The 22,198-nt window shown below is 39.0% G+C and overlaps 1 protein-coding gene across 1 annotated transcript in view; it reads left to right on the top strand.

Annotated features, from left to right (window-relative positions):
• The window catches only part of TTN (titin), a gene marked incomplete at its 5' end in the record, with an annotated part of 110,473 nt that extends 92,676 nt beyond the window's left edge, over window positions 1-17,797 (top strand). The window contains 22 exon segments of the mRNA XM_010162153.1: window positions 5-310; window positions 405-695; window positions 807-1,106; window positions 1,209-1,514; window positions 1,759-2,064; window positions 2,165-2,446; window positions 2,734-3,327; window positions 3,429-3,716; window positions 3,842-4,141; window positions 4,591-4,893; window positions 5,173-5,475; window positions 5,589-6,173; window positions 6,308-6,613; window positions 6,706-7,005; window positions 7,208-7,783; window positions 7,876-8,181; window positions 8,273-8,866; window positions 8,989-12,664; window positions 12,666-14,934; window positions 15,020-15,173; window positions 16,107-16,400; window positions 16,517-17,797. Of these exon segments, the coding sequence (XP_010160455.1) occupies window positions 5-310; window positions 405-695; window positions 807-1,106; window positions 1,209-1,514; window positions 1,759-2,064; window positions 2,165-2,446; window positions 2,734-3,327; window positions 3,429-3,716; window positions 3,842-4,141; window positions 4,591-4,893; window positions 5,173-5,475; window positions 5,589-6,173; window positions 6,308-6,613; window positions 6,706-7,005; window positions 7,208-7,783; window positions 7,876-8,181; window positions 8,273-8,866; window positions 8,989-12,664; window positions 12,666-14,934; window positions 15,020-15,173; window positions 16,107-16,400; window positions 16,517-16,815 (12,938 nt within the window).
• Between the last annotated feature and the right edge of the window lie 4,401 nt (window positions 17,798-22,198).

Raw genomic sequence — 22,198 nt, 5'->3', positions numbered from 1 at the left:
CCAGATCCACCAGGAAGACCAGAAGTAACAGATGTCACCAGATCTACAGTGTCACTGAGCTGGTCAGCACCCCTTTATGATGGTGGAAGCAAAATTATTGGATATATTATAGAGCGCAAACCATATAATGAATCCGGTGATGGACGCTGGCTGAAATGCAATTATACCATTGTCTCAGAAAACTTCTTTACCGTAACAGCTCTTAGTGAAGATGAAGCATATGAGTTCCGTGTACTAGCAAAGAATGCTGCTGGTGTGATTAGCAAAGGATCTGAATCGACTGGTGCTGTCATTTGCAAAGATGAATACTGTAAGAATTATTCACTTGGAACAATTAAAAACATAACTTTCAGGTTTTAGTACTGTCATGTAATTTGTTTTTAATCCCTTTTTCCTTATGACAGCACCACCAAAAGCTGAACTTGATGCCAGACTGCAGGGAGAAGTTGTGACCATTAGGGCTGGATCAGATCTTGTTCTCGATGCAGCTATTGGTGGGAAACCAGAACCAAAAGTCTTCTGGTCCAAAGGTGACAGGGAGTTGGATCTATGTGAAAAGATATCTCTGCAATACACCAGCAAACGAGCCATTGCAGTTATCAAGTTCTGTGACAGAAGTGATAGTGGAAAATACACTCTAACAGTTAAAAATGCCAGTGGGATGAAACAAATTTCTGTTCTGGTCAAAGTGCTTGGTATGTATCCCATGATTAACATTCATACTTAGTATATTAAAAAACTCACATTCTTTTAAATAGGAGTGTGACACTTTGCTAATAACAATACTTGTTTTCATCTCTACCCAGATTCACCGGGTCCCTGCGCAGGCAAAATCACTGTTAGCAGAGTAACAGAAGAGAAATGTACTCTGGCATGGAACATGCCTGAGGAAGATGGAGGTGCACAAATCACTCACTATATCGTAGAAAGGCGTGAAACTAGCAGACTTCACTGGGTTATTGTTGAGGCTGAATGCCAGACTTTATCATGTGTGGTAACAAAACTTATTAAAAATAATGAATACATCTTCCGTGTGAGAGCTGTCAACAAATATGGACCAGGTGTTCCACTTGAAACAGAACCTGTGATTGCCAGGAATGCTTTCAGTGAGTGTTACTACCTTCCATTCTGTATAAGAATTTGTGGAATATTTCTCACAGGTAAACAATTTGTTAATATTTTTTTTTTCACCTTTTAAATAAAACCAGCTATCCCAACACAGCCTGGTGCCCCTGAAGAAGTGAGTGTCGGCAAGGAACATATCATTATTCAGTGGACGAAACCAGAATCAGATGGTGGCAGTGAGATTAAGGACTATTTTGTGGACAAACGTGAAAGAAAAAGTCTGCGCTGGACACGAGTTAACAGAGATTACACTGTTTATGACACCAGACTGAAAGTCACTGGTCTCATGGAAGGCAGCCAGTACCAGTTCCGTGTCACTGCAGTGAATGCTGCTGGGAACAGTGAGCCTAGTGAAGCTTCACAATACATGTTATGTAAAGAACCATCATGTAAGTTAGCACATTTAAAACATATTTTAATATTTATTTATAATAATGGAACATAAATCCACACTTCAACTAAGATACCCAAAACCACATATGACCTCACTGAACTACCTAGTGTTAGAATAAACTTAAAAGCAGTTACAGTTCATTTTAAATGCATTTCCTGGCATTAGCTATTTAGAAATTGATTTTAACGGTAAAAATGTTTCCTGCGCCAATATGAAATGCATTTTCTTCCTTTTCAAAGATACTCCTGCACCACCTTCAGCTCCAAGAGTTGTGGATACTACTAAGCACAGCATAAGTTTAGTATGGTCAAAGCCCACATATGACGGCGGTGCTGACATCTTAGGCTATGTTCTTGAAATGAAAGAAGAGGGTACTGAACAGTGGTATCGGCCACATACAACTGCCACCCTGAGGAATGCTGAGTTCACCGTGACTGGTCTTAAAACAACACAGAAATACCAATTCAGAGTTGCTGCTACAAATGTGAATGGTATGAGTGAATTTAGTGAATCATCAGCAGAAACAGAACCTGTGGAAAGAATAGGTAATTTGAAGACTTAATGTGTATTTTAAGGAAAAAATATTTTTTCCTTGAGAACTACTAAAAGATTAATTAATTTCATGTTTCTTACACCCTTCATCAGAAATACCTGAGCTTGAGCTTGCTGATGATCTGAAGAAGACTGTTACAGTCAGAGCTGGTGGTTCCCTGCGCCTAATGGTCTCTGTGTCTGGCAGACCTGCTCCTGTAATCACATGGAGCAAGGAGGGTGTTGACCTTGTAAGTCGAGCTATTATTGATACTACAGACAGCTATACTCTGCTTATTGTGGAGAAAGTCAATCGGTATGATGCTGGAAAATATGTCATTGAGGCTGAAAATCAATCAGGAAAAAAGTCTGCAACTGTTTCTGTAAAAGTGTATGGTAAGTACTGTTACAGTTGTATACTGGCATTACATCACTCATAGTGCACATTGCTCAAGAATAAGGAAGTAATTAATTTCTAAAGGAATTTTGCAGTTTAAATAACATGAGAATGTTTGGGAAGTCAGAGAAACAATCTAATCTAAAGGAAAATATATACTTTCTAATGCTATGCTAGTTTAAAATCCCAATGTTGTGGGTTTTTTATGAAGAATCAGTCATTGACTGTAAAAAGAGAGGATCCAAAAGGAAAAAAAAAATATTTTTTTATTGTTTGTTTGTTTTAGATACACCTGGTCCACCAGCCGCAGTGAAAATTAAGGAAGTATCAAAAGATTCTGTGACACTTACTTGGGATATTCCGACCATTGACGGTGGAGCCCCAGTCAGCAATTATATAATTGAGAAACGTGAAGCTTCCATGAGAGCTTACAAGACTGTCACTACCAAATGCAGCAAGACATTTTATAGAGTTACTGGACTTCTAGAAGGAGCTTTGTATTATTTCAGAGTACTACCAGAAAATATTTATGGCATTGGTGAAGCTTGTGAAACATCTGATGCAGTACTAGTATCTGATGTCCCCATGGTACCACAAAAACTTGAAGTGATTGACACCACTAAATCAACTGTTACTCTTGCATGGGAGAAACCACCACATGATGGTGGCAGCAGATTGACTGGCTATGTTATTGAGGCCAGCAAAGCTGGAACAGAAAGATGGTTGAAGGTCGTGACACTGAAGCCTACCATCTACGAGCATACAATTATCTCTCTCAATGAAGGTGAACAGTACTTGTTCAGGGTCAGAGCACAGAATCAGAAGGGCATGTCAGAACCACGAGAGATTGTCACAGCAGTGACAGTACAAGACCAAAAAGGTAGGTATCTACTGTTAAAAACAACAGGGTGAAGCTTACACCAAATGAATGTGATATTTTTAAAATGAATGTTTAAAATATCCGTTATTTGCTTTTCTTAGTTCTACCAACAATTGATTTTGCCGGAATACCTCAGAAGACAATTCATGTACCTGCTGGCAAGCCCATTGAGTTAGCTATTCCAATTGAAGGACGACCACCTCCAGCTGCATCTTGGTTCTTTGCTGGTTCTAAACTAAAAGAATCTGAACGCATTAAAATGGAGACTGTTGCCAAAATGGCTAAATTAACTGTGCGTGAGACCACCATACATGACACTGGAGGGTATACACTTGAACTGAAGAACACAACTGGAACAGTTACTGATACAATAAAGGTTATAATCCTTGGTAAGGATTTAGGAAAATAATTGTCCATTATCTTTCTCCATCTGAACTTTGTTACATCAGCAATATGATTCCTTTTCTACACATTTTTTTTTTTCTTTTGCCTTTTAACTTTCTTTTTTTTCTAGACAAACCTGGACCACCTGTAGGACCTATCCGAATTGATGAAGTTGATTCAAATTATGTAACCATCTCCTGGGAGCCACCTGAGCTGGATGGTGGAGCTACACTTAGTGGCTATGTGGTAGAACAGCGTGATGCTCACCGTCCTGGATGGCTGCCAGTTTCAGAGTCAGTAACCAGAACAACATTTAAGTTCACCAGACTTGTTGAAGGTGCAGAATACGTGTTCCGTGTGGCTGCTACAAATCGCTTTGGAATAGGATCTTACCTGCAGTCTGAAATTATAGAATGCAAGAGCAGAATCCGTAAGTCTGAATTTTTGCTTATTCTCTACCTTTAAAAATATTTAATTAAATAGGCTTATATATCCACACATAGATAATATTTTTCTAGATGCTACTACTTCCTTTTGCCAGATAAAATGGTATGTTATGATGCACAGTAGTCTTGTTATATTTCTGGAGAAAAATGTCATCCATAAATCTGTGTAGGTATTATAAATGCACCACACAGAACCTGTATGGTAAATTTGGATTTTCTGTTCAGGTTTACCATTAGCCTTAAAAATTGCTTTACCCCATTACAAAAACAGGAGTATTTCACTGACCTGGTTTGTAACGTACTTTGTCATCTGCTGATAAAAAGATTTTGATAGGACATTGATATTACATTGTCATTCACAATATGTTGCCTATTACTCAAGTGCAGAAGCATTTGATGCCATCTTCACTAATTCTGTGTTATGTTTTTACAGGTATTCCTGGTCCTCCTGGCACACCAGAAGTGTTTGATATCTCTCGAGATGGCATGACGTTAACTTGGTATCCTCCAGAAGATGACGGCAACTCACAGATTACTGGTTATATTGTGGAGCGCAAAGAAGTTAGAGCAGATAGATGGATCCGTGTAAATAAAGTTCCAGTCACTATGACTCGTTACCGTTCCACTGGGTTGGTTGAAGGATTAGAATATGAACACAGAGTCACAGCCATCAATGCCAGAGGCACTGGGAAACCCAGCCGTCCTTCCAAGTCTGCTGTTGCCAGAGATCCAATTGGTAAGTAATTTCCTACACACTAAGCACTTTATGGCAGAAGGGAATGCTAACAGTTAAGTTTACTCTGTTTTCTAATTTGGAAATTTATCTAGGTATATTAACAAATGAGATTCTGACTGGAGAAAACCAAGAAAAGATTAGTGAAAATCTTTAATTATAAATTTTCCTGTATAAATCCTGTAGACTTAATACAGATCATATGTTGCAAGTTAGCATTTGTTACATCTTTTAAATATTCATTAAAAAATATCCTACCCACCATCTGATCTTCTCTTACAGCTCCTCCAGGTAAACCTCAGAATCCAAGAGTCACTGATACTACAAGAACATCTGTCTCCCTGGCTTGGAGTCCACCAGAAGATGAAGGTGGTTCTAAAGTTACTGGCTACTTAATTGAGATGCAAAAGGTTGATCAATTTGAATGGACCAAATGCAATACCACGCCAACCAAGATTCGTGAATACACCTTGACACATCTCCCCCAGGGTGCGGAGTACAGATTCCGTGTGCTAGCCTGTAATGCTGGTGGGCCAGGAGAACCTGCTGAAGTGCCAGGAACAGTCAAAATAACAGAAATGCTTGGTAAGACTTCAAGTCTTAACTCTCATTGAAAGTTTTCCTAAAAAGTATTTGCCTAAAGCAGGTAGGATATCATCTGTAAAACAGACATAACATTATGTTAATTTTAATTACAGAATATCCTGACTACGAACTTGATGAAAAATATCAGGAAGGTCTCATGGTAAGACAAGGTGGAGTTATCAGGCTTACAATACCCATTAAGGGTAAGCCCATCCCAATATGCAAATGGACAAAAGAAGGACACGACATCAGCAAGAGGGCCATGATTGCTACTTCTGACACTCACACAGAACTTGTGATCAAAGACGCAGAAAGAGAAGATTCAGGCACCTATGATTTGGCTCTTGAAAACAAGTGTGGCAAAAAAGCTGTATATATTAAAGTCAGAGTGATTGGCATTCCAAATCCACCAGAAGGGCCACTTGAGTATGATGACATACAGGCTCGTTCCATCAGAGTAAGTTGGAGACCTCCTACAGATGATGGTGGTGCAGATATCCTAGGTTATATTGTTGAGAGACGAGAAGTACCAAAGACTGCCTGGTACACTGTTGACTCTAGAGTGAAAGGGACATCACTAGTGGTGAAAGGGCTCAAAGAAAATGTGGAATATCACTTCCGTGTTTCTGCTGAAAACCATTTCGGTGTGAGCAAATCTCTCAAATCTGAAGAACCAGCAGTACCAAAGACACCTCTAAGTAAGTCCTCTTTTAGATTTTTTAAAAAATATTTTTAATTACATTATAGTTCTAAAAGTGCAATAGTATATGCAAATGTTTTAATGCTATGTCACTATTATTTCTATTATTTTTGTTATTATAATTATTAACAGATCCTCCAGAGCCTCCAAACAACCCACCTGAAGTGCTTGATGTAACAAAGAGTTCTGTCAACTTGTCCTGGTCCAGACCTAAAGATGATGGTGGTTCTCGTGTAACTGGCTACTACATTGAACGTAAAGAGACATCTACAGAAAAATGGGTCCGGCATAATAAGACACAAATTACCACTACAATGTACACAGTCACAGGACTTGTTCCAGATGCTGAATATCAATTCCGTATCATTGCTCAAAATGACATTGGTGAAAGTGAAACAAGTCCTGCTTCTGAACCAGTTGTATGCAAGGATCCATTTGGTAAGAAAATGTTTGCATTAACAGATCTTCTGAAGAGCAACTTAGTGACATTTAGGGAGGAATTTATTTTCTGTATCTATTTTAATTTTCAGATAAACCAAGCCAACCTGGAGAAATTGAGATCACTTCTATATTTAAGGACAGCATTACATTGGAATGGGAACGCCCTGAAAGTGATGGTGGCAAAGAAATCCTTGGCTATTGGGTTGAATATCGCCAGTCTGGAGAAAGCACCTGGAAAAAATGCAATAAAGAACGCATCAAGGACAGGCAGTTTACAGTAGGAGGTTTACTAGAGGCTACAGAATATGAGTTCCGAGTTTTTGCGGAAAATCAGACTGGCCTCAGCAGACCTCGAAGGACTGCTATGGCAGTGAAAACTAAATTGACATGTAAGCAAAAAATACTGTTGTGATTTGCTGTGTCATAAACCATAGTGCTGCACTTAACATGCCGCCTATTTGTTTTACATGTTATTTGCCAACGTGACTCTCCTAAAGAGGCAAATGTAAATTAAAATTAATTTACAGTAATATAGTAATAGAAGAAAATTTCATAGCAATCTTAATTATCTTTTAATTTTCTTTGTTGCAGCTGGAGAAGCACCTGCCATAAAGAAAGAAATGCAAGATGTTACAACTAAACTGGGTGAAGCAGCTCAGCTGACATGCCAGATTGTTGGGAGACCTCTGCCTGATATTAAATGGTACCGCTTTGGCAAAGAACTGGTGCAAAGCCGAAAATACAAAATGTCATCTGATGGACGCAACCATACACTGACAGTAATAACAGATGAACAGGAGGATGAAGGTCTCTACACTTGTATGGCTTCCAACGATGTTGGAGAAATTGAAACTAGTGGCAAGCTATTACTGCAGGCTCCTCCTCAGTTCCATCCTGGCTTCCCACTGAAAGAGAAATACTATGCAGGTGCAGGTGGCACCCTCCGCCTTCATGTTGTGTATATTGGCCGACCAGTACCAGCAATAACTTGGTTCCACAGCAACAAACCTTTGAGAGGATCAGAAACGGTTACTATTGAGAACACAGAGCATTACACTCATCTTGCTATTAAGAATGTCCAGCACAAGACTCATGCTGGGAAGTACAAAGTGCAACTCAGTAACACATTTGGAACGGTTGACACTGTACTTAATGTGGAAATACAAGGTATGTAATTTTAATTTCAGTATTTTTGTGGAATATTTTCTCAAATATTTACTGGCAAAAGAACTAAAAATATTGTGCTTTTTCTTTTACAGATAAGCCAGATAAACCTGTAGGGCCAATTGTTATAGAGTCTATACTGAAGAATTCTGTGGTGATAAGCTGGAAACCACCAGAGGATGATGGAGGTGCTATGATAACCAATTACATAATAGAGAAACGTGAAGCTAAGGAAGGAGCAGAATGGCAACTTGTCTCTTCAAGCATTTCAGGCACAACATGTAGAATTGTTAACCTAACTGAAAATGCAGGCTATTATTTCCGTGTTTCTGCTCAGAATACATACGGCATTAGTGAAGCACTGGAGGTTTCATCAGTTATTGTTATGAAGCCTCCATTTGGTAAGTGAATGCCAAAATATCAATTTCTGTATGCCCCTGTAATTACTAAGGCAAGCACACTTCACTTTTTAAACCTTTTTTTTCTTTACAGAAAAACCAGGACAACCTGGTCAGCCAGTAGCAAGTGCTGTCACAAAGGATTCTTGTGTTGTCTCATGGAAGCCACCTGCAAGTGATGGCGGTGCAAAGATTAGAACTTACTATCTTGAGAAGCGTGAGAAAAAACAAAACAAGTGGATTTCTGTGACAACAGATGAAATTCGTGAAACTGTCTATTCTGTGAAAGATCTTATTGAAGGTCTTGAATATGAATTCCGTGTAAAATGTGAAAATCTTGGTGGTGAAAGTGAGTGGAGTGAGATATCGCAACCAGTCATTCCAAAATCTGATGTACCAATTCAAGCTCCACATTTCAAGGAAGAACTAAGAAATCTGAATGTGAAATTTCAAGCTAATGCTACATTTGTCTGCAAAGTCACTGGCCACCCGAAACCAATTGTCAAGTGGTACAGACAGGGCAAAGAAATCATGCCAGATGGTGAAAAGATCAAGATACAGGAATTCAAGGGTGGTTATCACCAGCTGGTCATCACAAATGTAACGGATGATGATGCCACAGTATATCAAGTTAGAGCTACCAACCAAGGAGGATCTGTGTCTGGCACTGCCTCTTTGGATGTTGAAGGTGAATGAAGGGTTCTTGACTCCTAAGATAAAGTCTTTTTAAGCTTTGAATATTTAAACTATTGGCGCTCTTCTCATGTGCTTTTGGTCATGTGTTGCTTTTTCTTCCTCTTTCTATTCCAGTTCCTGCAAAGATTCACTTGCCCAAAAACCTGGAAGGCATGGGAGCTGTTCATGCTCTCCGAGGGGAAGTAGTGAGCATCAAGATTCCATTCAGTGGCAAGCCTCCCCCTGTGATCACATGGCAGAAGGGACAAGACCTCATTGATACCAATGGACACTACCAAGTCATCGTTACACGATCATTCACATCTCTTGTTTTCCCAAATGGTGTTGACAGAAAAGATGCAGGTTTTTACATTGTTTGTGCCAAAAACAGATTTGGAATTGATCAAAAAACAGTTGAATTAGATGTGGCTGATGTGCCTGATCCACCAAGAGGTCTGAAGGTAACTGACATTTCAAGGGATTCTGTCAACTTAACCTGGAATGCACCAGCTACTGATGGTGGAAGTAGAATCATAAACTACATTATTGAGAAACGTGCTACAACAGCAGAGCGATGGATTCGTGTTGCACAAGCTCGTGATACACGATACACAGTGGTGAACCTATTTGGCAAGACCACCTACCAGTTTCGTGTAATTGCAGAAAACAAGTTTGGCCAAAGCCAGCCTTCTGAACCTACCGATCCAATCATAACAAAGGAAGATAAGACCAGAGTACTGAACTATGATGAAGAAGTTGATGAGACCAGAGAAGTCACCACAGTTAAAGCAGCTCACTATTCTACAAAAGAACTCTATGACAAATACATGATTGCAGAAGAGCTTGGACGTGGGCAGTTTGGCATTGCACACCGCTGTATTGAGGCAGTTTCAAAAAAGACATACCTGGCCAAGTTTGTCAAAGTAAAGGGTGCTGACCAAGTTTTGGTAAAGAAAGAAATTTCCATTCTAAACATTGCTAGGCACCAAAATATCCTGTATCTTCATGAATCATTTGAGAGCCTAGAAGAATTGGTCATGATTTTTGAATTCATTTCTGGAGTTGACATCTTTGAAAGAATCAGCACAGCTTCATTTGAACTGAATGAAAGAGAAATAGTATGTTACATACGCCAGGTCTGCGATGCATTAGAATTTTTACATCGCCAGAGCATTGGACATTTTGATATTAAACCAGACAATATTATTTACTTCACAAGAAGAAGCTCTGTAGTTAAAATTATTGAATTTGGTCAAGCCAGACAATTGAAGCCTGGAGATAGCTTTAGACTCCAGTTCACTTCTCCTGAATACTATGCACCTGAAGTACATCATCATGATTTGGTCAGCACAGCAACTGACATGTGGTCAGTTGGTGCTCTAACATATATACTTCTCAGTGGCATTAATCCTTTCATTGCTGAAACAAACCAACAAGTTATTGAAAATATTCTAAATGCTGAATACAACTTTGATGATGAAGCATTCAAAGACATAAGCATTGAGGCCATGGACTTCATTGATCGCCTACTAGTAAAGGAAAGAAAAGCTCGGATGACAGCTGCTGAAGCGCTTAACCATGTGTGGCTAAAACAGCAGACAGAAAAGACCAGCACTAAAGTCATCAAGACCTTGAGGCACAGGCGTTACTACCAAACTCTAGTAAAGAAGGAGTGGAACACAGTTGTGTCTGTAGCCCGTATTTCCTGTGGAGGCGCGATTAGATCTCAGAAAGGCGTAACGGTGGCTAAAGTTAAAGTTGCGCCAATAGACATTGGTCCCATTGCTGGGCAGATAAAGCATACTGTTACAGAAGAAGGAGGGCATGCCAAATATGTATGTAGGATTGAAAACTATGATCAGTCCACACAAGTCACATGGTACTTTGGCATGAGGCAATTAGAAAGCAATGAGAAATATGAAATCAAATACGAAGAAGGTGTGGCAACCATGTATGTCAAAGATGTTTCTAAATCCGATGATGGCACCTACAGATGCAAGGTAGTAAATGACTATGGTGAAGACAGCTCTTACGCGGAACTTTTTGTTAAAGGTGTTAGAGAAATTTCTGAGCACTACAGATGCAGAACTGTTAGGAAAGTGAAACGACGAGTTGATACTATGAGACTATTAGAGCGTCCACCAGAATTTACTCTGCCTTTGTATAACCGCACTGCATATGTTGGAGAAAATGTCAGGTTTGGAGTAACTATTACAGTTCACCCAGAACCTCGCTTAACATGGTTCAAATCAGGCCAGAAAATCAAACCTGGTGATGATGATAAGAAGTATACTTTTGAATCAGACAAGGGTCTCTATCAACTTGTCATCAATAACGTCACTGAAGAGGATGATGCTGAATATAGTATTGTGGCACGCAATAAATATGGCGAAGACAGCTGCAAAGCTAAACTGACTGTGATTCCACATCCACCTCCAGCAGATGCCACACTACGGCCAATGTTCAAAAGACTGCTGGCAAATGCTGAATGTCAAGAAGGCCAAAATGTCAGTTTTGAGATCAGGGTATCAGGTGTACCAAAACCAACGCTGAAATGGGAGAAAGATGGTCAGCCTCTATCCTTTGGTCCTAACTTTGATATAATCCATGAAGGTTTAGATTATTATGCTTTGCATATACGAGATACTTTACCAGAAGACAGCGGTTATTACAGAGTTACTGCTACAAACAGCGCCGGATCTACAAGCTGTCAGGCTTATCTAAAAGTTGAACGCTTGAAATATGTCAAGCGTGAGTACGAGACTGAAGAAGAGCGGGAGAAGCATGTACAGAGGCAAATTGACAAGACCTTACGAATGGCAGAAATCCTTTCTGGGGTTGAAGCTGTTCCACTGACACAAACTGCACAAGAGGCTCTCAGAGAAGCTGCTATCTTATATAAACCAGCTGTTAGCACTAAAACTGTCAAAGGTGAATATGAAATTAAAAAAGAAGAGAAGAAAGAAGAAAGAAAACTTCGTATGCCATATGAGGTCCCAGAGCCGCGCAAACATGTGCGCACTACTCTTGAGGAAGATCAAAACATTAAACATTTTGTGCCTCTGTCAGACATGAAGTGGTACAAGAGGCTGCGAGACCAGTATGAAATGCCAGGAAAACTTGAGAGAACTGTTCAGAAACGCCAGAAACGCATACGTCTTTCCAGGTGGGAGCAATTCTATGTGATGCCACTGCCACGCATTTCTGATCAGTATAAGCCTAAATGGCGCATACCAAAGCTAACACAAGACGATCTTGAAATTGTGAGGCCAGCACGTCGGCATACTCCATCTCCAGACTATGAATATTACTATAGACCAAGAAGGCGATCACTTGGTGACTTGTCTGACGAGGAATTACTCCTGCCTATTGATGACTATTTAGCCATGAAGAGAACTGAAGAGGAAAGACTGCGCCTTGAAGAAGAGCTGGAGTTAGGCTTTTCTGCTTCCCCACCAAGTAGAAGCCCCCCACACTTTGAACTCTCTGCCCTTCGGTATTCTACTGCAGGAGCACAGGTCAGTTCAGAGGAAGCAAGAAAAAGAGAGCTGAGGTATTCAAGCTATCACATCCCAACTAAAGCCGAGACCAGTGCAAGCTATGCAGAGCTTCGTCAGCGCCATGACAGGGCTGCCTACAGACCACCTAAACAAAAGCAAAGAATAATGGATGAAAGAGAGGATGAAGAATTGCTCCGTCCTGTTGGCACTACTCAGCGACTTTCTGAATACAGGAGTGAGCTTGAATACATGGCAGAGGAGGAAAAGAGTAGACTCAGGAGAAGGAAGGAAAGAGAAATAACTGAGATCACATGAAGAGGAAGAAGAAATAGAAATGGTGCAACACGTTCAGAGAGAATTTTCACCTCCCTCTAGATTACTAAGGAGAAGAAGATCTCTTTCTCCAACTTACATTGAGTTGATGCGTCCTGTGTCCGAATTAATTCGACCCCGCTCACGGCCTCCTGAAGAAAGTGAGAGAAGATCCCCAACACCAGAGAGAACTCGACCACGCTCACCAAGCCCAGTTTCTAGTGAAAGATCGCTCTCTCGGTTTGAGAGGATGGCAAGATTTGATATATTTTCTAGATATGAGTCCATGAAATCTGCTTTGAAAACTCAGAAAACTATGGAAAGGAAATACGAAGTTCTGACTCAGCAGCCTTTCACCCTTGACCATGCTCCTCGTGTTACCCTGAGAATGCGTTCACACCGGGTACCATGTGGCCATAATACCAGGTTCATTCTCAATGTCCAGTCAAAACCAACTGCTGAAGTGAAATGGTACCATAATGGTATTGAGCTCCAGGAGAGCAGTAAGATACATTTTACTAATACCAGTGGGGTATTAACTCTGGAGATTCTCGACTGCCACATTGATGACAGTGGAACATACAGGGCTGTATGCACAAACTACAAAGGGGAATGCTCTGATTATGCAACACTAGATGTTACTGGAGGAGATTACATTACATACACTTCCCAGCGGAGAGATGAAGAAGCACCAAGGTCAATTTTACCTGACTTGACAAAAACAGAAGCGTATGCAGTCTCCTCATTTAAGAAGGCATCTGCTACAGAAGCAAGTTCCTCAGTAAGAGAGGTCAAATCAGAAATGTCAGCAACAAGAGAATCACTTTTATCGTATGAACACTATGCTGCTTCTGAAGAAAAAATCACTGCAGCTGAACAAAAATCACTGGAAGAAAGGACTGTACACAAGGCATTTAAAAGCACTCTACCAGCAGCAATCCTTACAAAACCACGGTCAATCACAGTTTCCGAAGGGGAGACTGCAAGATTTTCCTGTGACGTTGATGGTGAACCAGCACCAGCAATAACATGGTTCCGTGCAGGTCAACCCATTGTTTCTTCGAGGCGCTTCCAAGTAACACGAACACAGTACAAGTCTACCTTTGAAATTTCTTTGGTCCAGATGTCAGATGAAGGAAGTTACACTGTGGTGGTGGAAAACTCTGAAGGAAGACAGGAAGCACATTTCACTTTGACCATTCAAAGAACAAAAATTCCAGAAAAAACAATTACATCGCCTCCACCAGTCAAATCTCCTGAGCCTCGTGTAAAGTCTCCAGAGCCAGTTAAGTCTCCTAAAAGAGTGAAATCTCCTGAACCAATCAGTGGCCCTCCAAAAGCAAAGTCACCACCTGGACAAAAAACAGTACCAGCAGAGAAAGTACAATTACCAACTGCTTCTCCACCAAAGATAAAACAGCATCTGAAAGCAGAAACTCTTGGCGATAAGGTGAAGTTATCCTGTGCAGTTGAAAGCAGTGTTCTAAGTGTCAGAGAAGTGGCTTGGTATAAGGATGGCAAAAAACTGAAAGAAGACCATCATTTCAAGTTTCATTATGCAGCAGATGGCACCTATGAGCTCAAAATCCATGAGCTCATGGAATCTGACAAAGGAGAATACACCTGTGAAATTATTGGGGAAGGAGGTGTTTCCAAAACTAACTTCCAGTTTACTGGCCAAATATTTAAAAATATACATTCCCAGGTAAGAGGTGTATCTGAAAATCATAAATCCGTTCAGAAAGAAGATGAGGTGCCTACAGTTCCTACCCAGAAGAAATCAGCAGTGGCAACTGAAGAAAAAGCAGCAGTTCAAGAAATTATCAAAAAGTCAATTGTTACTGAAGACGTCAAACAACTGAAAGCAGAAATTAAAGCTTCTTCAACTAAAATGACAGTGTCTGAAGGGCAGAAAGTGATGTTGAAAGCCAACATTCCTGGTGCCTCTGAAGTAAAATGGGTGCTGAATGGAATGGAGCTGAGAAATTCAGATGATTACAGATATGGTATTTCTGGAAATGAACACACACTAACTATCAAAAAGGCTAGTAATAAAGATGAAGGTATACTCACCTGTGAGGGTAAAACTGATGAAGGTACTATTAAATGCCAGTATGATCTGACCTTTTCTAAAGAGCGCTCCAACGAGCCAGCATTTATCATGCAGCCTAAGTCTCAAAACGTCAATGAAGGACAAGATGTATTGTTCACCTGTGAAGTTTCTGGGGATCCTTCTCCTGAAATTGAATGGTTTAAGAATAATCAACCTGTAAGTATTTATTTAATATATTTACTTGAAAAATTAGAATTCTTTATAAACTGATGTTAATTAAACCATTTTTTTCCCTCCTCAGATTGCTGTTTCATCGCACATCAGAGTAACACGCTCTAAAAACATATATTCTCTTGAGATTCGAAATGCAGCAGTGAGTGACACTGGAAAATACACAGTGAAAGCAAAAAATTACCATGGGCAGTGCTCTGCTACAGCATCTTTGACTGTACTCCGTAAGTTTGTTCTCTGGGCCTTGTGTTTAGATTAATCACTACTTTTTGTTATGGTGTGTCTACTAAAATGACTTATGATAAAAGCCACTGGTAATGTTCATTTAGGTATTTTAACAAGTTCCTATTTCTTTTGTGTATTATGCATACAGAATTACAACAGCATTAGAAATCTTTATAACGCCCACAGAGCAGCACACAGATACTCTATTAATCAATAGATGCATGTTAACAGAACGCTATGAGCATTCCTTCCGGGATGACTGTGTTAAGACCTTGGTGCTGGCCATTACTCTTTCTTCATTTATTAATAGAATCTGTTCCAATAAAACAAAGTAATTCCACAGTTAAAAAATTTTATGGTGAGTTAGCAATAACTGAACTGGGTTTAGTATATGGAACTACCATATCCCAGTTCCTAGCATCAAGGGGTTGCTATGATTTGCTTGTATGACTGTGCTTGAGTTTAGAGGAAAGCTACAGTGATTGAGCTTTTCTGTTGCCTTTTATAGGTACAGAATGATGCAGTGAAATGCAGACTTTCCTTTACTTTGCTTGAAAGAACTTGAAAATGTTTCACAACTTCTACAAACATGAACTGAACATAAACAATTTCTCAGTGTCTAATTCTAGTAATGGTTCTAATAGGAAACACTCTGTGATGACCAGTTTCTTCTTAATTATGTTTTTCCTTCAAGCTCATACATACTAGTAACAGTTCCGTTTCCTACTTGTTTCATGTATAAATTTCTGTTTGTGATTTGGACATCTTTAACCAAACAATTGTAAACAATTTTATACTCCACTGCAGTTTTCCATTGAAAGCAAACTATGCTGTCTCTTCCTTTCTGTAAAATTAACCACATAGAACTGCATGATTTCATTCGTTAATGTGATGTTATTGGTTTTTCCTTCTATGTTTGCGATGCTCCCCAGCTCTAATTGAAGAACCTCCAAAAGAGGTAGTATTGAAGACAAGTGGCGACGCAAGCATGCACGAAAGTTTTTCTTCTCAGTCCTTTCAAATGGCTTCTTCTAAACAAGAGGCTTCATTCAGCAGTTTCAGCAGTAGCAGCATGACTGAAATGAAATTTGCAAGCATGTCTGCCAAAAGCATGTCCTCCATGAAAGAATCCTTTGTAGAGATGAGCTCCAGCAGTATTATGGGGAAATCTAGTATGGCTCAACTGGAGAGTTCAACTAGTAAAATGCTTAAATCAGGTCTGAGAGGTGAGCAATTACTGGTAGAGTTAGTGCTTCAAATATCCTGAAGTAGTCCTCAGAGTAAACCTGCTGCATGGCTTAGTGGAAACAGACTAACTTGGTATCTCTTCTGTTTTGTAAAGGAGTACCACCCAAAATTGAAGCTCTCCCATCTGATATCAGCATTGACGAAGGAAAAGTTCTCACGCTATCTTGTGCCTTTTCGGGTGAACCTGCTCCTGAAATAACATGGTACTGCAGAGGGAGAAAAATTACCAGTCAGGATCAGCAAGGCAGATTCCACATTGAAACCAGTGAAGATCTAACCACCCTGATCATCATGGATGTCCAGAAGAACGACGGTGGACTTTATACCCTGAATTTAGGAAATGAATTTGGTACTGATTCTGCCACTGTGAATATTAATATTCGATCAATTTAGAGAGCTTGATCTGCATTATTTACACTTGTCTTTTTACAAGTGATTCATATATGGACTGAAATATCTGATCTGTAAATATTAAAAAAAAAATACTATTTTTGTACCTACCGGAATAAGACAAAGTCCAGAGCTATACATTATGACTTATAGTCATTATTGACCTAAGAATTTTAAACACTTTTTTCAGTGACATGTACATACTGTATATAGCCGAAGTTAACGGTTATGAAGTTTTGTACCATTTATTTTATGACATTTTGAAACATAACCTTTGGAACTAACAGTTGGCAGGAGAAAGTTTTGTAGCAAACGACTACCTTGCTCAACATTTAACTAATTTTTGCGCCTCAACTCATTGTTGATGTCTAAGAATGCCTCAACAGGTAGAGAGGCTCCCTGTTGAAGATTACCTACACCTAAGATGATACTGTGCATAGTATTTCATACATGCATTAATATCTACGTTGAATCAGAAATGTAAGGCATTGGTGATGTTTGCAATTACCCTCCTGTAAGCATTGCTTTAATGTTTTACATTGGATCTGATTATGTCATAATTTCCATACCTGACTGACAATTTTTGGACAAAGTGCAAGCGGCCAGCACTTTGTTCACCAGCTGTCTGCGTACTGTTTCTGATATATTGACTGCCTGAATAGCTTCAAAAAAAGTAACATCACCTGGCCATCCCCTTAATCAATGAAGCTATTTAGGTACTCAAGTGCAGCAGCAGTACCCCCTCTCGGAGGTTCGTAGGGTGCAGTGATTAAGTTTGTGTGGTAGTATTAGACACCCAGTAGTCACTTCCAGGCAACTAAGCAATGAACCACAGTTTGAAAACAAACTGTTGTTACAACATCAAATACTGCCCTGCACTTAAATTTGCTTTAGTTCTCCTAATGTAGTAATAAAGCTTGTTAGCTGTTGAACCTCCTTGAGATAGAATTGTTCATTTGAAATAAAGCATGCTTTCTGCACCATATCTGTGAGTCCTTGTTATTTATTATGCTCTGTTTTTACAGTTCCTGTACTACACTACAGAAAAAGAGCTGCTGAAAGAAAAGGCTAGGTAGAAATGCAATTCTCCAATGTAAACCAGGGATCTAACTGTTGAAAATCCAGCCATCTGTCAGAAGCAGCCTGGCCACCAGAAAGTCAGCCTTAAAAAAAAAAGTCAGACTTTAAAAAAAAGTTTTCTTCATAGGTTCTTCATTGACAAAGGATAAATTCTAGCACATGCCTAAGCATTACACTCTTCTTACTATCCCTCTGTTAAGTGAATTTCCAGGCCTTCCACTACACCCTATATGGATAAATTGCTAATCTCTCTTCTTTATAGCTGGTCTCTGCTGAAAGTGGTTAAAAAACTGCCTCCAGGAAACCCAGTTATTGCCTCGTTTTTTTTGGCAGCTGCAATTAGTGTAGTTAACCCTAATTGCCTGGACCTACAAGTTCTCACCTTGCCACGGGTGATTAAGGGCCCATGCCCATTAGTTCTTCATCCCTCAAGTCAGCTGGCATATCTATAGAAGCAAAGCCTGTCTTCATATTCCTAGGCAGGGTGGGGGGAGGCAGGGTGTGCAGAAATCACAAAACCCACGCAGGCAGGTCACAATTTTGGTTATCTATGGGAAAAGAGCATCAAGGTCAAAGGAGCAATTCTGCTTTTAGAATTCACTCTGGTCAGTAGAAAAAGCTTGCGAGGAAACACACACCAATACAACACTGCTTAAGGGGCTGTAAAATTCTCTTCAGCACAGCAGGAGCATTAGTTGGCAACACCACGCATCACTATGGCTCCCAGCATCATAATACTACTACTACTAAAAAAAAAAAAAAATCTCAAGTTTGTCAGAAGTAGTAAAGCAATAGTATGTTTTAAAAACTCCCAAAAAGACTCACTACAGAAGCAGACTTTTTTTTATTTCCTATAAACTTATATATTATCAACAACTAGCTATCCAAATGATGTATGAAAGCTAATAAATGGGGATGAAACAAGGACTAAAGTAAAAATAAGGATTTCAGAAGACCCAAGTTTTGGGTCAGGACACAATCCAGATTTCAAGTGATGGAACCAGGAACATTTAGAAACAATCATAAAGATGAAAGAATTTAAGAGTGCACAGTATTTCTTCCTTAGAGAGGAAAGTAAAAAAGAAAAATAAAAATTAGGTTAAAAAGGACATTTATTTTAATCTTTAAGGCATACAAAGAAAAAAGAAAATCCTCAAGAAAGCTTATTCTAAGTCCATTAGTTTAAAACCCCCAACAAATTCAATACAAGGGACAAAAATACACAGATACAGTCTTGTTTAACCAACAACTGACTTGTGTACACAGGCACATAATAAAATTAATACTAGTCAGTTATCTCAGCAGAAAGTAATAGTGACAGACAGTATCTGTAGATTTAAGCATGGACTCATCTCCACAAGTGCTACTAGAAACTCAGCCTTCCATGGCCTCTACTAAGTCTAGACATATTTACTTCATGAAGAAGAAAGCACACTGGTGTGGCAGCGTAAGTTCACTCTGCCTGTACCTCTCTGGCCCAACTCTGCACAGTACTTAAGCAAGCACCCCTACCTTTAAGCAGATGAGTCACTCATATGCCTAAAAATAGGATTTAAAGTACTTACAGGCTTTGCTTTTGCTGAAGCTTTAATAGATAACTTTACACGTCAACCTGCTGAGCCAGTGTTTTTCCATAAGACTGCTAAGTGAATGCTAATACAGAGTGACATTGATAAAGTCACAACCTAAAGCTTCAATATTTAGTTTCACAAAACACATCCCTAAACAGCAACATTTTTTTAAACAATAAATTAAGCAGTTTCTGGATAACAAATAAACATAAAATGAGCAATAAACATTTCAAATTATTTGCTTTATTATACTCTGGTTGAATATTGGGATTTTTAACTGTACAAGCTGACATTTGCTCTCTTTAAAAATAAAATCTATTGCACTATAGGACCAAGCCCAGAAAAATATCCTACCACTCTTATGTGTGTGAAGGCATTTGAACTTTGTATTTCCTGGGTCCTGATGCATAAGGAAGAACATTTTAACAAAGCTCTGCAAGTTGCTGTATAAATTCTACTATAGGGCTATATGTGCTCTACTAACATTTTACATTTGGCAGCCTGAGAAAAATAACTGTGTTGGTAGATAGTCATAATACTACTGAGATCACTTTACCACTAGCAGATAACAAACCCTAGTTTAACACTGCATTTCATTTTTTACCATTGTCTCCAGTTTCAATGACTTTTCCCTTCAAGGGGAGAAAAATTATATGAACAGAACACAAAACCTCATATCTCTCATAAAATATTACAACTGAATCTTCTCTAGTTTTCTTTTCCTTCTCACTTTTTGAAGGTAATAGTGTTCTCTAGCTTGGATAAAAAAAAAAAATAATAATCTGAATACTTAATGTCTATCAAAAAAACCAAAGCATAACACAGTCAAAAATAAATCGTTCAGTCATTCCCACATTGGAACATGCCATAGTATTAAGAGCAGCAGTACAAAGGAGAAAGCATGACATAGAAAATAAGGTATTCTGACATGTCAGAAAATAATAGTCAGCACATAGAAAAATAAGAGTCAGGCCCACGTAAGGTAATTACAACCTGCTTCTGCAACTGTACACCAAACTATGGAGTGCATTGAGAAAGTGAAGATACAGAAGTGGTAAAAGAAGTATTTATCACAAGAGAATATGAAACACAGGCAAGAGGCAGAGACACTCTTAAATCCTGTCCCTCAAAAGGATTTAAAGTATTACCTTTGACATCTACAACTGACACTCTTGGAGATGCCTGTTTACCCTTCACTTTGAAAAAGCTGAAGGAGACCTGTCTTTTTAAAACAAAAAAAAAAAGACCAAAAAACCCACAAAAAACCCCACAACCAGAAGATACAGTTGTGCCCTCACCTTTAGCCTTCTCTCCCATGTGCATGCTGGTTAGAACAGTCAAGATATGGCTATAGGTGTACCTACGTATATCGGTGCATAAATAGCTGCAATGACAGTGTCCTACCATGAAGGACAGGCAGCACCAGACGGCAAAGCAGGGAAACAAGTCTACTTTCTTATGGTACTCACTTGCCAAACAACATTTTGGGTTGTTCATCCAGACTTAACAAATATCAAAATGCTAGGTAAATTATATTAAATTCCCAAGTTATATCTTCTAATCACTATTGTAAGTACACAGTGGGAAGAGCAGAGGTAAAGCATTTCTTTTAGTGCTTTAAAGTGCAGGCCTTCACTCCATCTTCTAGTAAGCTTGTTTGTGTTAGTGTGTTAGACATATTTTGCAAAGTAGTGAAGCACTGGTTCCCCCCACTGCATGTGCAGAAGAACACCTAGTTTCCAAATCTTAGTTCACTGCGTAAGTTAGCTGCTAAAGGACCGAGTTGTCCCAAGACAGTGGCAGTTCTACGGAGGTACATACACAGTTACAGTCATCTGGGAAGCTTTACAAGTGAAATTAAAAAATCTGTGTGGTCCTTTGGTCTTCAGTGTTAAACAGCAGAGATCTTCAGGGTAGCAACTGTGAATTTGGGCACCCAGATTCTACATCAATCCCCCTTAAACAGGAATTTTCTCTTCTAGACCTGGATCTGGATCTCTTAGGTTCAACCCTCAAAGTAGTCAGTAAAGAAATGCCTGTAACAGGCAGTTTTCACATTAACTCTTTTAAAGCAGAATTACGAAGAACATCTGAAAAAAAAGTTAGTTTTCAGACACATATTTCCCTCATTCAGGTATTATACTCCTTTAACAAGTTATGAACTTAAACCAGCAGGAACAACAACTACATTACAATACTTAAATGGCTGGTGGCATAACAAACAAAACTCAAGGTTATAGTTTGTGAAAATAACCTTAAAAAATATATGTGATTTCAATTTTTAAATAAATTAAGTACACTTTTTTTTAATGCAGAAGCAACCTCTGAAGTATTCCTATGCCAAAGATTGCTTTCTCAGGTGGAAAAAAAAAAAAAAAAAAAACAGTCAAGCTGACTTACTATATACTAAGTGCAAAGAAATACAAATATTAATTTTCAGAAGTTTAAAGCCCTCCAAAAGTTGTAGCCTCACTGTTATTAATTCTTTATAGTACAAGCTGGTAAGCCATTTAATCACATTTCATTTCTAATTATCTGACATTAGAGAATTCAGAGACTCAGTAACTAGAAGTTATCACTTCTCACCTAAAGAATATAAGCATACTACAAGTATTTAAAGTGAAAATACTCTTTTAAAAATTGGTTTCAGAATGATCTCTTCAGACGCAACTGAGATGAAGTACTAGTTACACATTCCATGTTGAGGTTTAGCTCCCATTCTCCACCAGAAAGAA

Source organism: Antrostomus carolinensis, unplaced genomic scaffold (genome assembly GCF_000700745.2).
Source record: "Antrostomus carolinensis isolate BGI_N321 unplaced genomic scaffold, ASM70074v2 scaffold8972, whole genome shotgun sequence".
Classification (NCBI taxonomy): domain Eukaryota; kingdom Metazoa; phylum Chordata; class Aves; order Caprimulgiformes; family Caprimulgidae; genus Antrostomus; species Antrostomus carolinensis.
The sequence above is the reverse complement of the archived record's forward strand: the minus strand, read 5'-3'. Positions and strand labels throughout refer to the sequence as shown.